The following is a 17,359-nucleotide window of genomic DNA, read 5'->3' as shown; positions in this document are numbered from 1 at the left end:
TTGTTGTTTAGGATTCTGCATTATTGCTTCCATGAAACTATCTGTACCTTCTGAACGCCACTGTCACATCTCAGTGTACACTAGGAATATAGTTCAGTATTTGACAGTGTGTATTCAAAACAAACAGGAAATGTAAGCTCTAAGTAGACTAAGCACTACTCAATCACATTATTTTGGTCTAGCACTGTAAGTAGACTTCCATCTAAATGTTCCTAATTCTTCTATATTTCAAGAACCTACAAGAATAGAGCTGACTCCCAAGAAGATAGAGGTAACGGTTGGAGAAAGCATTGTCCTCAGTTGCAAAGCCCTTCATGACAGCACACTTGATGTTACTTTCTATTGGACTCTCAATGGGCAGCCAATTGACTTTGAAAAAGAAGGTGGACACTTTGAAAGCATCAAGGCAGTAAGTGACCATGCATTTGTCATCTGTGTGCTGTGAACTGATAGAAATTTGCATGCTTTTATATGTCTTCCATTTACCAAATTCTGGCCAAATTGAAAGATTACTTGTTTCAGTAACACTGGAAAGAAATGTTAGCTAGAAGAGGTGCAAAATGCAGGTCACCAGAATTACTCCAAATAATTTTTATCAAGAAGATATTAAATTTAAAGTTATACATCCTATTATTATTGAGGTATCTGATAATATTTGTGAGGGAATCGAAAGGAGTTTTCATCAAATCCTACTTACATTCTTCTACTGACTTTAATATGGAAAGGATAGTGCTATAAACATTGATGTCTTTCTCACAGGTAACATGGCTCTTGAAATACTCTTACCTCCCAACACTTTACTTGCCTAGTGTGTATTTTAATATCTGAATAGTAAGGACTATATTTTATTTATCAACTACCCTGTATGAGGTATGTTCTAACTGTGCAACAATTATTTAAGTCGATAAGAATCATATGGAAAAAATAGGCATACCAAGTTCAAACATTACCACTTGATTCAAAAAGAGTTTCATATAATCAAACAGTATGATAAAGTAATTCAAACCTGTCTCTTGTAAAATGGTTTGAACTTTTCTTAGTAGAAAGAAATCTTTAATGTGAACAAGTTTGGAAATAAAATCTACAGTCATTTAACTCACTCTTCTCACTAATAAAATGTAAATTAAATGTCCATGCCATGTTAACAGGGAAAAATGAAGTTCGCAAAGGAAAGGACAGGAAATTTTAAAACTTAATGTATCTAATTTGAGTACAATGTAGCAAAGTTAACTGCATTAAAAGTCTTGTCAGCTGCAATCAATTTAGTCTTCTCTTTGCCTCTATGGAACTCATACTGTACACTCTTGGTGGATTTGTTTTTTAAAATTTGTGTTTACTTCAATAAACCTTTTAATTGAACAACATTAGTGATGTATATCTTAGTGTAAAGGTTATAAGCATAGTTATCTTCATTTGAGGAATACAACTATCAAAATGCAGCACTAAATGTATAGGAAGGAAAACTATTTTTTAAATTGCATGAGTTGATCCTGAACAAAATGCTTTTTAATGGAGTATGTTTAAGAAAAATAATATCTTTTGTGTGCATGAAGTCATAGATCCATTTTTTCTGCACACACTGATACTTTATCAGGTAAAAATATGTTCAGGTTTGCTTGGGTTTTGTTTATTCGTTTTAAAGCGTGACAAATTGAACATTATTTGAATGGGTTCCTGTTAATAACAAAACCACTGTAAACCTCTCATCACTGGTTGCATTACTCATACTTTTACTGTGGCAGACCCAGGTGTTAAGTATGATGAGCATCCCATTGCTTAATGCAGTGTTATAAAAGCTATCACCAAAGTAACATTTATTTGGGCTGTAGATAAATTTTCACTCACTAAAATTGCGTGCTCACTAGCAATTATAATTAAAAGGAAAAGCTTCTCTTAAAAAATCCATATCGCTTGCTTGTTTTTAAATTATATCTGTAGTTTTCTACCAAAAAATAAGTGTTATCATTTTTCACACTGAGAAGTAATTTTTATACAAATAGAAGGTGTTATTGCTGTTATTTGCTGAGCTATCAAGGATTTAGTACCTATAGCAATTTAGGTACTTCAAGGACTTGCCTGGCAAAAAGATAAGTGTGGTAAGGATGTCAAGTTGAACAAAGCTGTGCATGAAGGGAATGTTAAGGGATCAACTGAATTCGGCTGGACTGGCAGCTCAGACTGCAATCTAGGAAAGGAAATCATTCCAAATGTTGTGTATGCATAACTCCACAGAGCATTTCATAGAAGAACAACAATGCAGAGGGTTATATAAACCTAGAATCCTTTGGCATCCGTAAAGTCTTACTTTTTCCAACAACAGACTCTGTTATCGAGATTTTAGGTTTTGTGACAGATAATCTGTGCAATTAATAGAAACAATTTTGCATGGAAATCTGAATTGCCAAAATTTCCTTCTAGAAGCACAATGAGCCCATGAGCACAGAAAATATGGACCTGTCTGTTTTTATAGGATAACTTTCATTTTCTGTCCATTGTGCCAAATCAAGAAGTCCTGTTCAAAATTCTATTCAAAAATTTCTCATCGAGGTATCCTTTTTCTGTCTAAAAGCATCTGATTTTGTCAGTAGATTTTCATCCAACTATTGTTATTCCAACTCTGCGTTTGAAAGACAATACTGTTTTTATGGCAGCCAAGCAAAATGATTTACTGTGGTTATCCACAGCCTGGCGAACAGTAGCATTGCTTGTGTCCTTCACCTTCACCTGCATAAGTACTTTTCAGACTCAGGAAAGTGATTTAGTCTCAAAATCTCCTTGGTCTTTGATCTTAACTTAAACTGCCACGATGGGAAGCAATAAGTACAACTTGTCATGTTATATTTTATGACAAGTTATATTTTATGAACAAATGTTGTCATTTCTTCACATGGAAGTGAATTGAAATCTACTGTTTCACTTAAAGAAGGCCAGATAAAGATTGGACAATGCATTTAAGTACCACCTAGCACTGGAGACCAATCTTATTACCTAGAACCTTTGAAAGTACATAAATTTGCACCTCTCCTAATATTTTCAAGTCACTTCTTGGTTTGTTGTAGTACTTTAAGCGTATTTTAGAAGTTAGGATTAAAATTACCTAAGCATTTTCTAACAAGGCAGTGCTAAGTTCTACACTACATGGAATCAATTATAACAGCAGGTTGTTAATAATAATGTCCTTCCTCTTCATCCAACATAAATCTAAATAAGGCTAATTAAATAGGGACTTTATTTAATAACCTCCTTTCTCCCCACATGAGAAAAACAGCAATAGTTGTCAGAAGTCCTGAAGACAGTACATGCTTTATGCACGGAGAATTTCAGTTCAGGTTAAAGCTGCAATCATTGCTATCAATTTGTTTCACTGTTTGTCACAATCCATTCCTGCTGATGGAAGATTCTGAACACAGACATTACTGTCTGCTCAAATCTCCAGACATTTCAACCCTATGCTCATTATCAGATTTTGCCCATTTGTCATGCTACAGCAATTATATATTTGAGTGACCAGAAGCAGTTTAAAAATAAAAAAAAATCTTGTTTTTTAGTAATACCAATTTCTTTTAAATTAGAGAGGGTCCAAAATGGAATAAGGATTCCTGAAATTTGTGGTTTATGACTGGTAACTACAAACCAAAATCCAGACACAGTATAATACTGCACTTTACCATGTGTTGCTTCCATGATATAAACAGTTCTAGTGAACTGACTGAATTTATATCATGCTGAATTAGAAAGAGGCACTCCAAATATTTCCTAGAACTGAACAAGTATGTAAACTGATGCAGGCAAGTGCTTGTGGCTTTGGCTATGAATAGAGAGTAAGGGAGAGTGATGATAAGTAACATCCACTGAGGAGGGACCTTTTTGCCTTCTAGAGCTACCTGAAAGGGGTTGTAGCGAGGTGGGGATTGGTGTCTTCTCCCAGGTAACAAGTGATAGGATGAGCGGAAATTACCAGGTTATACCAGGGGAGATTTAGATTAGATATTAGGAAAAATTCTTCACTGAAAGGGTGGTCAGATGTTGGAACAGGCTGCCCGAGGAAGTGGTGGAATCACCAATCCTGAAAGTGTTCAGAAGAAATGTGGATGATGTTATAGCTGGGGGTATAATGTAGTGGTGAACACAGCGGTGCTGAGTTAATGGTTGGACTCGGTGATCTCAGAGGTCTTTTTCAACCTTAAAAATTCTACGATCTCTTCTATTTAATTTTATTTTGTAGAAGGGAGATAACCAATCATTTTGGAAAGTGGGAGCCTCTTAACATTCCTGAATACCAATTTCTATTAAAAATTATTGTAATAAAGAAGTAATGAAATACAGTCAGATAATTTTTACGCTGGTTTTTTCTTTTAAGGTATTTTGTGCCTTTCCTTGTTTACAAGAAATGTTCTAATACAAAAAACCTTGGCACAAATAACAGATATTTCATGACAGTCCATTCTTTCCCCCATTTACTTGCAGCTGATGGATCATTTAACTGCTTGGCACAGTGTTATCCTGGGCTATAATAGCACAACGGATTGTTTGAACAACTGATCAATATCAGCCTTCTTAATGCTACAGCCTTCCATTTACAGTTCTGCTGCCTGTTTTACACTTGCAGCTCTGCAGCTTTTCTCCCCAGCTTCTGTGGCAGTGCTTTCTGGAGCTTTCCTGGCAGTATTTCTCCCTTGCAGTCCTTACACTGCTAATCCCCTGTTTTGTTCTTGGGGCCTTGCACCTTCAAATCCCAATCGTGCTGTTACAGAGAAGCATCATGGGAAGAAGGTCCCATTGTCCTGAAGCTCACCCCTACTTCTTACCCCCTTTCTTTGTCTTTTGTTTAGTAAACCAAGCCACAGCATGCAGCAAAGTATATAATGGTCATATAAATACTTCATAAGTATTGTCCAAAAATATATGTACACAGAAGCTTAACAATCAATCATTGTGCAACAACTGCTCTTATTTAGCATATTCTAATTAATATTAACAAATAGGAAGTTTAAGCAAGTCCCAAAGAAAAGATTTCAACACTAGGGGAAAAAAAAAAGGAAAAAAGTAATCACCATCGTCTTCCTCTTTGACACCTACTGCACTGGAGGGAGCCTCAAGATGAGAATACTCCTTCTGGCTGGCTACCAGGAAGAGTCTTCAATTTTCCTTTTCTCTCTCTCCTCAATGTTTTTTTTTTTATTTCTCACCTAGTTGCCTTTCTTTGCTAGAGTTGGTGTGTGCCACCATCTATAGACCCTGCTAATAAATATCTGGCAGTGTAAGGCTGACACAACACTCTATATGCAGCAGATTAATGAAATCCCAATCATGTGTCTGTTTTTGTGCTCCCTGTTTTGATGCCTTGTCAAAATGGAACACTTGTCCCATATGGGTTTTGCTTTCATTGATGTAATTTTCTTCATCACTATCACCACCCTTCCACTCCGAGCATATATGTACCACGATGCTCTCTTTTTCCCCTCTTTCTGCATCCTTGAATAGAAACTCAGGTAGCACATACTATTAGGTCTTTTCTTCCTTTTTTCTCCTGGTAATAACATCTCAGATACAGAACATGGATTTAGCAGCATGAGTGTAGTGGGTCTCTCTGTCCTGAAGTTTACCATTTCATAAGCCATGTCTTTTCTCATTCCTTCCCACTCTCAATGCTTTTTCTGTTTTATTTAATCCCTAGATTTCACAAAACCACCCCAGTACATGACATACTACCTGACATCTGATACTCATTTATCTTCATCTCTTTTTCTACCTCCCCTTGATAAAATTAATCAAACTCATTTGCAGAAATTCAAGCTGCACTTGAGATGCACTTGCAGCATTTCAAGCTGACTCAAATCCTCTCTATCCACTCCCAACACCCCATCACTCTCAGCCACCAGTGCTCACCCAAAACAACGGTTTTCATAATGCTTGCCCTGTCTATGCAAACTGCTCAAAAATACTGCCACTGGAAAGGTCTGCACTTCCCCTGGATGATTCTTATGGATTCACAAACCTGAAAACCATTTTTTTAACTTCTTATAGACAGGGAAAACGCAACTTGTGTTTTATCAGGTATCCCTCAGTCAACTCGCATCAGCCTGGATACTACTATAGTACCATTATTATGCTACCGTTTACCATTAATCACAATAAAACCGATAAAAATTATTTCACCTTCTTTGCTTCAAATGTGTTTATATAATTAAAAGATAGAATTCAGAATATAATTTTCCATTATCACTATATCAACCAAGAAATTTGCTGCTTCTTAGCAGATTAAATATTTGCAATTTGTAATCATCATAAGCAATACACAGACAAGTGGTTGATGTGTTCAAACCTGAGAATTTGCATGAAATGGCACTTAAATTGTCCTAAATGCATTATGGAGAGAATTTGGCTTGAAGCCAACAATCCATCATAATGTACATATAAATTGTCAGCATAATTTAAAAGGGCTTTATTGTATTGTGGTTTTTCACTTACTGTTGATGGTACAAAGATAACATTGCATGAGGTTATTCTGTACAATAGCTAGTTTCCTTCAGATAAATTCACCAAAAATAAACTCCATTGCTATTCCAATACGGGAAAAAATAAACTCTGAAATAATTTTTCAATTTAATCTAACTGAATTTCCTTAATAAAAGCTGTTTTGCTTAACCAAATAATGCATGAGTCAGGAATTCACCTAACCTGAGTGTTACATACAAAATCACCCATATATTTTAAATAATCATTTAAGTTGAATAAGGTATCACGGATGACCCACATCATTCTTGTTTAGGATCAAATCTCAGTCCTATTTACTTCCACAGCATTGTTTTACTGCTCTCAGTTTATACAGAATATAACTTTTTCAGTCTTTTCATACCTCCCAAGCATTCTCCTGTATAGAAACCACTTTGTAGGAAAACATCCTTACCTCTCACTGCCAAGAGATTTAAATGACAGCCAGCAAGCCTTGATAAACCCCTGTAGTCATAGTAAAGAAATTCCTCAAACACCCCTCAGACTTTCATCATAAACATTTTCCTGTAATGGCAATCAGTGTTTACCCACTCTTTTTTTCCCATTGATTTAAGCTTTTGTTGAACCATGGTAATTTGTAATAGTCTTACTGCTCTTTTTAGGCATATTCTTTCCAAGTAAAGAAACGGTATGTTATCCAGGTTGAGTTCCTAACTTGAATCCTCTGCACAATAATAGGCAGGCTTTCTTGCCCTCAAGCCTTTACAGTGCAGAAGCTCAGTGTTGCAGGTCACCATGTCATCTCTGCTGACTACCCAGCATTATGAACTTCCTTGGCTTTTTGTCCCTCTTTACAAGATAAATCAGAGCTACATTCAAAGAACCGCAGTTGGAGTGTGGAAGGGAGGAATGATTTTCCACAATAAATGTGGAAAACGAGCAGTAAAATGAGCAAATTAAAAGAAAGATGGGATTGATAAAACAACAAGAGATTGATAATTCATATATATATTCTACATATGATTCTGTAGTGTGATAAACTGTAATAATCAACCCAAAGTGTAATTCTTCCATGGAAGAAGTAGCGAGAAGGGAACAAGAGTCTTACTAGATGTTGGGTGCTCTAGCATGTAACTTTGAGCTCCACTTCAAATGAAGGCAGATTAGAGATGGTTCATGTGTAAAGCTTTTGGAAGAAAAGGTTGTATACTGAATGGACCACCCTGGTTTAGAGATGAAAACTCAGCAAATGAATGGACAGATTACCAGAGAGGTTTCCTAGCAACAGGCTCAGGACAATGAACTCACTCTCACAGGAGGAATAAGTTTAATTCTCTTCGTTCGAAGAACTATATGTAAAAGTTACTTTATTGCAAAGCCACTCACAAACTCTTAGCATTTATGAAATAGAAAGGAAAAAAAATCCACATACAACTTCCTCGCTGTGGGGATGTGGGATGACTGAAGAAGTATTGATTCCCCAACAGTAAATTGTCTGAAAGGTGACTTTTTTTCCTCAGCAAATCCCCAGCATTAGGGCAATGGGTGCAAAAGACAAATCCAATGAGGTTATTCTTATTGAGCAAGGTATGCATATTATATGTTCCTTGGGGACTTTTTGAGTTTGGGGAAGTATCTCCACATCAAAAGCAAATGTTAATGTATATGTGGCACCAATTTTTGCAAAAAATTATTTCAAACAATACCTTACAGGTAAAGCTAGTTAGATATATTGCAGACGTGACTATGACTTCAGATAACAGGCCACACTGGAGCAGAGAGAGCCATAGATTGACACAACATTCAGCACTGAAGCTGCCCCGAACCACATGAATGGTGTGTTTGGGAGCATAATATGAATGATACAATAATTTGTTGTCTTAGAGAGAAACATGACAGATAGCATTGATATCTGTATTATTATTTATTTGTTGCTTAATGAAGACCAGCAGTATGTTCAGTGTAACAGTAGGTCCATAGCTGATGCTGGCCTTAACTCTCCTGAAAATCATTGAAGATTGGTTGTTGAACCTATCTGTTTTGTTTTGTTCTAAGTTTCAGCTTCGGTAAAGTACAATATATATTTCACTGAAGTTTATACTGAAAAAATACAAGTACTTTTGGTGTTTGGTTAAATGGGTAATACATGATACTCAGAATACCAAGGAATACGGATTTTTCTAATTAAATACTACCTTGAAATAGTGCACTTCTTGCAAAATATTACCTGTCACAGAAGAGCATAAAATTAATGAAATAAAAACCAGCTTTTAAAAATGTACGCTTATTAGTGTCAAAATTTAGATGTGGACAAAAAAATTTAAACACCAAAAATTTTAGCTTCGAATAAAATTTGGACCATATGGTTGCTGATACAGCAGGCTGTTCTGACTCATTTTGGTCCAGGTGAGAAATCTTTCTACACTGTTTACATCCATGTCACGCAGTTTTTATCTTCTCAACGGGGAGGGTATGTCTCTGTTTTTTCTGAAGCATTGTCTTTTTCCACTGAGAGAAGACTAAAAGCAGCTGTTAGATACTTTTCTTAATGGAGTCACAGCTGCATTCCCACTTAGCAGATTTTTTTAAACTGAATTTTAATCACTCAAGTTTAAGCACCACTGCAATGACAAGGTGCAGAGATTTTCTCAAGATGTAGAAGGCCAGCACATTGGTTTAACCTCCTTCAGACCCTGCAAGTCCCGCCTATAACCTGCCATTACAGGATAAACTACTCAGCAAAATAATCTGTCTTCCATGACTTGGAAGAGTCTGTAAAACTAATAAAGACCACTTTATAAATGCCACTGAACAGCAGTGGTATTTTTTTAGGGGTCCTGGTCAAACATAGCTTCTATTTATCTAAATATAAGCTAAAATGTCTCCTTATTTCCCATGATTAAGAATCTAATGTCTGGGCATATGTCTATCTGTATTAAACAAAATGAGTTTAATATCTTTCCACTCACACATCCTCAGCAATGCTGACTGCACATCCTGTTATGCTGCAATAAAAGTGTTTCATGGGGATCTATTGTACTGCACTGCTCTCCACTTACAGCAATGGTACTTTCAATTGCTGCTTGTCTGCCCAGTTACACAGGTATGCAGATGAAATACATATATTTTTCCTGGTAAGAATATTAGGATCCACACTGTCATGAACTCTCTGAACCTGAAGTTAGAGTGACAGCCAAGATTTTTAAACAGCTCCTGAGCAATGAAATCAGACAGTTGCTATCCATTATGCTATTCCTACCACTTAACAACAGAACAGACATTAAATGTAAGTTACCCTCAAGAGAGGACAAATGTGGACCAATTCTGGTCTTATCCTAATAACTAAGGCTTTGTACAAAGATCAGTAATCACCTAGAGCAACCCATTTTTGAATAGTTAGTAAATGCTGCTGTGTTAGATGACTTAAAAAAATTATATCCTGAATTTGACTCCTGGTAGGAGCGTATTCTCTTCTTTTGCATTTTGATCTGTAGATAACTCAGATATTCTTTTCCACTGCTGCGATTTGTGATGTCAGAGCAAGAATATAGGAATTGCATTATGGCCTGACTGGTCTAAGTATCTTCCCTCCAGCAACGTCATTATCTAGGCCACTTCAGAAGGCAAAACACTCCCACGGTAATCATGGTCTTAGATCTACAGGGTTATTAAGCTATAGATCATGCCTATATTCACTCTGGTCTCGGAGGCAGCCTTGATGTCCCACCTCTCTTTTTCTTCTTTGTATGTGAATATCCTTCAGTAAAGATTTTGCCTTAGTGCTACATGGAATATTATGGCAATTTTAGTTCCAAAAATGCAAATGAAGAGAAGAATGGCTGAAGAAGTTATGCCAAGATGTGCTGAAAAGGAATCCTTCTGCCTAAAAAGAAAAAACTAAATTATAGAAGATTGGATCTTGAAATGAATCTTATTTCCTTTTGTCATTAATGACCTTGGCATCAGAGATAAAAGTATGCAAATGACAATTGTATAGTACAAAATTGGACATCTTACCAATACAGCAGATGATGAAATTAACTGATGGGAACAGACAAGAAATGTAATACTACAAAGCACAAGGTCATCCACACATGAATGACCGGTTATAAATTGGGAGCTCCTAACTTGCAAATGATTGAGAAGGATAAAGATTTGAGTGTATCTACATGAGCACAGAATAAGTATGTACCAAAAAAAAAAAGCAAATATGAAACTAGGTCAGCGACAAATTTCCAGCACAGCTAGAGAAGTATCAACACTAACATTCCTAGTAAGACTCTATTTTGAATACAGGGTACAATTCTACTCACTCAGGATCAAAATTACTCAAATTAGAACCATTGGATGGGACAGAAACATATAATTCAAGGAAAGACTGTCAATCTCTGCATGGTTAACAATGTAAACAAAATCTGAAAAGGGAAACACCTACACTCAATAAATGTTTCTTAGAGTGAAACACCGAGGAGGTGCGTATAAATATTCACGTATTGTACAAATTAATTAAGGTTCATGTATTGTACAAATTAACAATGGTAAGATAATTTAGAAATATTTGCAAGACATTTTATTTATCCTTGGCTAATACGTTACAAGCATTTCCATTTGACTATTAAGAGAAAAAAAAAATGCTTTGAAATGAACAAAAGTACTTCTGGCAATTTGCCAAAATTGTTCATGCTTATATTAAATAAAAAACTTTCAAGCATTTTTAGGACATGTAATTGAGGAAGTAAACTACAATTACTATACTATGTGGTCAGTGTGAGTGTTGTTTCCTTGACTAGTGACCATATTAAATCAACAATATATATGGACTTGGGTTCCCTATATCTGATGGAGCAACACTTATTGTCTCCAGTAAGTTTGGATATAACAATGATTTTGTACATTCAAAATCTCATATTATTGCTTGAATTTATGAAATAATGTAAAGATTCTTAGCAAAGCCATTTATTCTCCAGAAATCTATTGTACTTTCAAATTTTCTCTTTTATGCTCATAATTTTGGGGCATTGTAATCACTATTTGATAAAATTCTAAAAAATAAAAATTTGAACTGGTTCTCTCTTTATATTCTATATACATTTTGCATGTTTCAGATTTAAATACATACAGATTTCAACAGGAAGGATGAGAATCTGTTCATATTTTCTCAATCACATTTAGCATTAACTTCCTCTACGTTAATAAAAATCAATCAATATTATCTTTAAAGTTATCTTAATTTCATCACAGTAGTGAGACATAATGTCACGGCATTGTAGGAAAGAGGAAGAGGAAGAAATTTCTGAAATTCTAAGAGGATTTTTTCAATACCAAGGATGGCATCCAAAATATTTCTGTTCATCTCTTTAATGAATTTCTTTGTATTAGTTTGGAATAATTCTCTTTGAATGTGTAAATATGCACAATGTGCTTTAAACAAAGTCAAAGTTATTAGAAACCTGAAGTCCTCTTCTTTAATCCCTATTAATAATTGTATAAATGCAGTGTTCTGATAATCCTCGCAAGAGGGTATTAGGGCACATACATTTTGCAAGATGAAAGCTGCATTCAAGAGTTGCTCAAACCTTACAAAAACACCCTTGTGAACTACCTTGAACACAGATTTACTGAGTTTTAAACTGGCACTTCATCCCTGTTTCAGCAAGCGTCCTCTGCAGATTTAATGATCAGGAACATCCTCCTGATGCACGCTGGGAGATATGGTTGCAGGGTCCAGACTGCAGCGGATACCGTGTCAGATGAGACAGAGCTGCTTGTTAGGGGTAAGTGTGCTTGTGGTACCCCCCTGAAAACACAATCACCGGACACAGTTGTACCAGGGAATTTAAATATATGGGCTTCAGTGACGCCTCTGCTTAGTCCTAAAATTTTATACTATTGAAACCATTTGTGATTAACCTATTGTCTTTGAAAATAGTTTCACCATAAGCTGACCTGCTGACATTGCAAAGGGAAACAAAAGACAGTTGGTTAATGGACATGGTTTTAAGAGAGGTAGCAGCACAGAAGGTATTCCAGATTAACTAAAAATGCAGACAATTAACATTCACAGACCTGTGGAAGGTAGGTATAATGAGTTCTGTGCTTTTTTGTGTGATGCTTTTACATTTCATCTTATGGTCAAGTCATTGTCTCAGGTTTAGCGGTTAACAAATACTCATTTACTTTCTAAGAGGAGGAACCATACAACCTTTGGTAAAATTATGGATGTGAACAATTAAAAAAAACCCCATAATATGACAGGAATTTGGGTTTTTTCGCACATGGAGTTGTGACCACTAACTGCTGACTGCATCTTGAGACCCAGTCTTGTAATCTGCCAAATTGCTTTATCTGTCATTTAACATTCCAAATTATGCATGGGAACAGAGTCCTTTTCCTGCAGGATCACAGATCATATCAAGGATATCAACTAGTTTAAAATAAAGAAGGGCACTAACACATATGTGCATTCCATTAAGCAGAGTATTTCTGCATTCTGGACCATTTGTGTGTGTGTGTGTGTGCTCAGTGCCTGATGGGATATGAGGATTTGCAGTCCACTCACTGGCATTACAACTGGTGGGTCCTGCAATGTCAAGAGATATGGATGCCTGCTAGGTAGCACAGCAGGGTAGCCTTACTGTGGATTATACATTTTTCAAAAGAATAAATCAAGGTAGATATTTTATTAACATTTTAAAATCTCCAGATAAAAAAATAATCAGAACTATCCAGATATTATAATCTTTCAAAAATACTTATTCTATCACATTCCACAACATCTTTAGACTTGATGTGTTCCTATCCATCACTTTTAGGACAAATATATACCTTAAATGATAAAGAATGTTTCTGGCTGACTGCAGGGCTCTTCATATTTTGATGAAAGTAATTGTTAAATATTTCCATAAAGACACTTTGAAGACTGTCAGATTTCTATGAGCTATGGCACTATTGGGATGGTAGTATTCAGTTGACTCATCACAGACATTTAACACCATTTTAGCTGCCTTATGAAATCTGATTCATCCTTGTGGGTTATGCAAGACCTTTTGTGTCACCTTTGGTCCGTCTCAGACAGGAGCTGGAGGCTCTATGGATAGGCAAGGCAATCTCAACTTTAATACCATTGAACTTCGTAAGGACAAAAATCTCTTAGTCATTATCTAGGACAGACTGATCACAAAAATATTTTTTAAGAACATTGGTTATATAAATTAGTTTATTGAATTTGCTCTACAAAATAAAAGCTTCTCTGAGTAAGGGGTTTGAGATTAAAAAAAAGAAGCACTGTAAGCAGTATCAGAATGTATTTCTGTGTGTCTCATTACCATGTCACCATGCTGTTGAAATAAAAACTATAACTGCTTTGCAATAGAATTTAAATTCAAATATACTTTGCTTACAATTTTCTCCTTTTCTTGTTTCCATGTTTGCATCACTTTCACAAAATGATTTGTACTATGTAACAGCTTTTGTCCTGATATAAAATTTGGTTTTCATGAAATTATAGGATATGGTTCCTTTACTGAAGTCATTAATTTCCTTAAGATATCTGTAAAATTTATACAAATGAGGGTAATAAGGTCCTACAGTGTCAGTATTGCTTTCACCAAGAAATGTAGGATGGTTTTGTTTTGTATTGCAGAAAATGTTTAAAGTACATTCAGTGTAGAGTTGGTAATGACTAGTCCTTATAGGCTTCAACAGTTCAAAAATCCAAAATATTTACGAGAATCTAATCTATCTCTCCTTATACTTTTACAGGAACTTCGTTTTCATTTCAGTATCTCTAATTCCTTTTTCTCCCCCTATCTCAGTCTATAGAGTGCACTCAGTGGTGTGCAATTTGACACTGATGATCCCAAACTGCGGCACGTTTCAAAATTCTTTAATTTTAGCTTTTGGTGATACAGGACATTGTTTAGGAGAAGATACCAGCAGAAACAGATGTTTCAATAAATATTTCAGTAAACTCTGAAGAATTCCACCTGACAAACAAAGTCATCACCTATGAGGAAAACCCATGCAGTCAAGTCTGTAATCCAAAGCTGTATTATTCTTTATATTCAGTATAGTTTCTAGTTATAATTTCTTTTTGTACATATTACAAAACATCCTTTTGCTTTAAATGTTACAGCCTGTGGCCAAACTGAATTAGCATAAGCTTTGTTATGAACTCTTATACATACTGATATGCAAACTTACAGCACATCCTTGTTCTGACCTTACTCTCTCTCCTTTTCCCCCTCCAGAAAATGCCAGTGTTGAACACTGATAATATCATACCAGCCTATAACAGCATTTCAATCATTACTTACATTGTGAGGTTCATCTGGTATTTTTAATATATCATTGTAATTCTTTCTTGAAAAATTGTTCTGCTTACAACATTTCTACAGGAAATAAATTGGACATACGGAATAAATTAAAATAATCTCATTTTCCCTCCTTTAGATATTTGTGAATATCAGAACTACTGCTATTAGCAAATTGACTAAATTTATACTGAATTATGCATTCAACTGGTTCATTATTTTTAATCCAAGGACTGTTTTGCAGAACTTAATTAGAAGTGACTTGTTGCAGTCTCCTCAGATAGAGGAAGGAGAAACAAACTCTTTTCAGACTTCTGTTGCTCATAACTATCATTGTGATCTTTAACAGAAAGACATTCACCACTATTGGCGGAGAGGCATGGACAAGGTGCTCTCAAACCATTATGATCGGCAAAATGTCTGCTTTATTAGAGAAAAGACAGCTTATATACTGCTAATTACACACACAGACATGTGATTCTTTCTCAGGATACATTGGATACATAAGGAAAACATACTGCGTTGTGCAGGACTAATTGGTCCACAGCAGGTGTCCATAAAACTTGTTCACCTTCCAGGAGAACTCCTCCTTCACCTTGGCACAAGGCCTGCAGCCATATTAGTGGCGCAGTATTTTTTACTATCTGCACCCAGCTATGCCAAGGTAAAGGTCTCAGAAATGCAATACAAATTGTTCACACAATTTCTGCACGGCGACACACCACCATATTTTTAAGCAAGTGCAATGTCTCAGTATCATTTGTTGTGGGGAAAGCATGGAGTATCCTTAAACCCTATTTGTCTTTTTTGAAACTATTTTTGCTAGTTCCTCTATTGGAAGTTGCCTTGAATACATACCAGGGAACTAAATGGGTCATTATTTTTGCCCTTGTTCTTCTTGGCTCTGCATTATACAATGGAAGTTAAATTGCAAAAATACCACCCATGAAAGATTATATGGAGAACAGAGAATGAATAGTGCCACATAAATCTCAATTCCTTTGAGTCTAATTACTTACAAGAAGGCAATTAATGGTGCAAGAAGATTTCTGAATTTACTACATATGTATGTATGTATGTGCGTACAAGTGTGAAAAACAAATAATGTTAAGACAGTACCAAGTTTCTATTCTGCAACTTTCTATAATATGTTACAAAATTTTTAAACCAAAATTTAAATTTTCAAATTCACTACCCCACAGGTCATGAATTTAGGTAAGTTGCAGTGAAATACATGTCTAATATTATTTCAATAATTATTTTAACCTAGCAAACCTCTTTCAGGAACATTTCATAAGTATATATGAAAAGATATTCTAGATAATGCTTGGACAAAATCAGGATTCAAGTTCCATCAGCATTTACTACTCAAACATAAATACTTCTCTAAGTGCTTTGAAAATGTGATTAAACTATGTATATCAAAGTAAGAAAAACTTTTTTAGTGGTCCCTAGCAATTTCTTTTTTCTAATGCTATCAATAACTTGAATTGTGGATTTCATTGAGATGTTCTGCTAGCAGCTGGGCCTGTCAGGTGATACATTAGTTTTCCAGCTTAAATGTCTTGCATTTTAATCTTGGAGTGGGTTGTAAATGAGAAGTATTCTGGTAGTCTCATGCTAGTCAATAGGGACTTGCAAAGGTGAGCTGTCCTGACATACCTGACATCATTTGTTTATATTCAGGTAGGCTGTTACCTAACTTGCAAAAGCATTTCCTCTCCAAAGTATAGCTCTACAAAATTCTTTGCAATTCATCACCACAAGTTGTTTTTATTATTAGGTACCTAAAAAAATAAGTCATGATCTTTTATTTATCCATCTGAGATCCATGATCCCCTCTAGATATGCACATTGATTCTTTGGAGGTCCTCAGAGAGGTCCTTTACTCTCTGAATATGGGGAGGATGAGAGAGAGGATTCAGATCAAAGACCAGAATTGATTTAAGGCAGAAGAAGTAATGCCAATCACTTACAACTTAGCTTAGCAACTGCAATGGACATCTACAAGGTAGGATATTTCTTTTTATCTCTCTCGGACCCAGACTCAAAATCACAGTTTCTCCTTAAGAGCATGCTATACCTGCAGGTAGTTGTTAGGTGCGATCAGGGTGTGTTCCAGCCTCTTTCTGAGGCAGAGGAACCAGGAACACAGAAATCAGGTGATGAGTAAATGAGCACCTGGATGTGTAGGGCACAATTTAGGGCATCTCCAGCAACCCAAATATTTGCTTCTGTCATTGACTTTAGTCCTGCTCTAAAATTGAACAGAGATTACCTCAGGGGGACCTGTGTCAATGGCTTCAGCCAATACACTGAACTGTGTATTGGAAAAAGTTAAATAAAAGGCATGCACCCTCTTCACCAGATTTGCCCTCCATCAGGGCAATGATGCAGATAGTGTTAAAACCTTGACTGCCACTGCAATATTTTTCTGGAAGGCAATCATCAGAGCCCATAACAGCAGAAGAAGGTGTATATAGGCTGATACACATCAAGGACACCCAGAGGAGAACACAGAGTCTGGTAACTATTCTGGCACCAGGCCTGCACAAATGTGCTACTTCAGTGCAAGCCTATAACAGGAATTA

The 17,359-nt window shown here is 35.8% G+C and overlaps 1 protein-coding gene across 5 annotated transcripts in view; it reads left to right on the top strand.

Annotated features, from left to right (window-relative positions):
- CNTN5 (contactin 5) overlaps positions 1-17,359 on the top strand; it is a 634,097-nt gene that overhangs the window by 567,031 nt on the left and 49,707 nt on the right. For all 5 annotated transcript variants that reach the window (XM_027677364.1, XM_027677365.1, XM_027677367.1 and 2 more), the window contains 2 exons: positions 234-409; positions 12,110-12,230. In XM_027677364.1, coding sequence (XP_027533165.1) covers positions 234-409; positions 12,110-12,230 — 297 coding nt within the window. The remainder of the gene's footprint in view (positions 1-233; positions 410-12,109; positions 12,231-17,359) is intronic.

This window comes from Neopelma chrysocephalum, unplaced genomic scaffold (genome assembly GCF_003984885.1).
Source record: "Neopelma chrysocephalum unplaced genomic scaffold, ASM398488v2 Primary Assembly neopelma1_43, whole genome shotgun sequence".
Taxonomy (NCBI): domain Eukaryota; kingdom Metazoa; phylum Chordata; class Aves; order Passeriformes; family Pipridae; genus Neopelma; species Neopelma chrysocephalum.
This window is presented reverse-complemented; position numbering and strand designations above follow the sequence as displayed.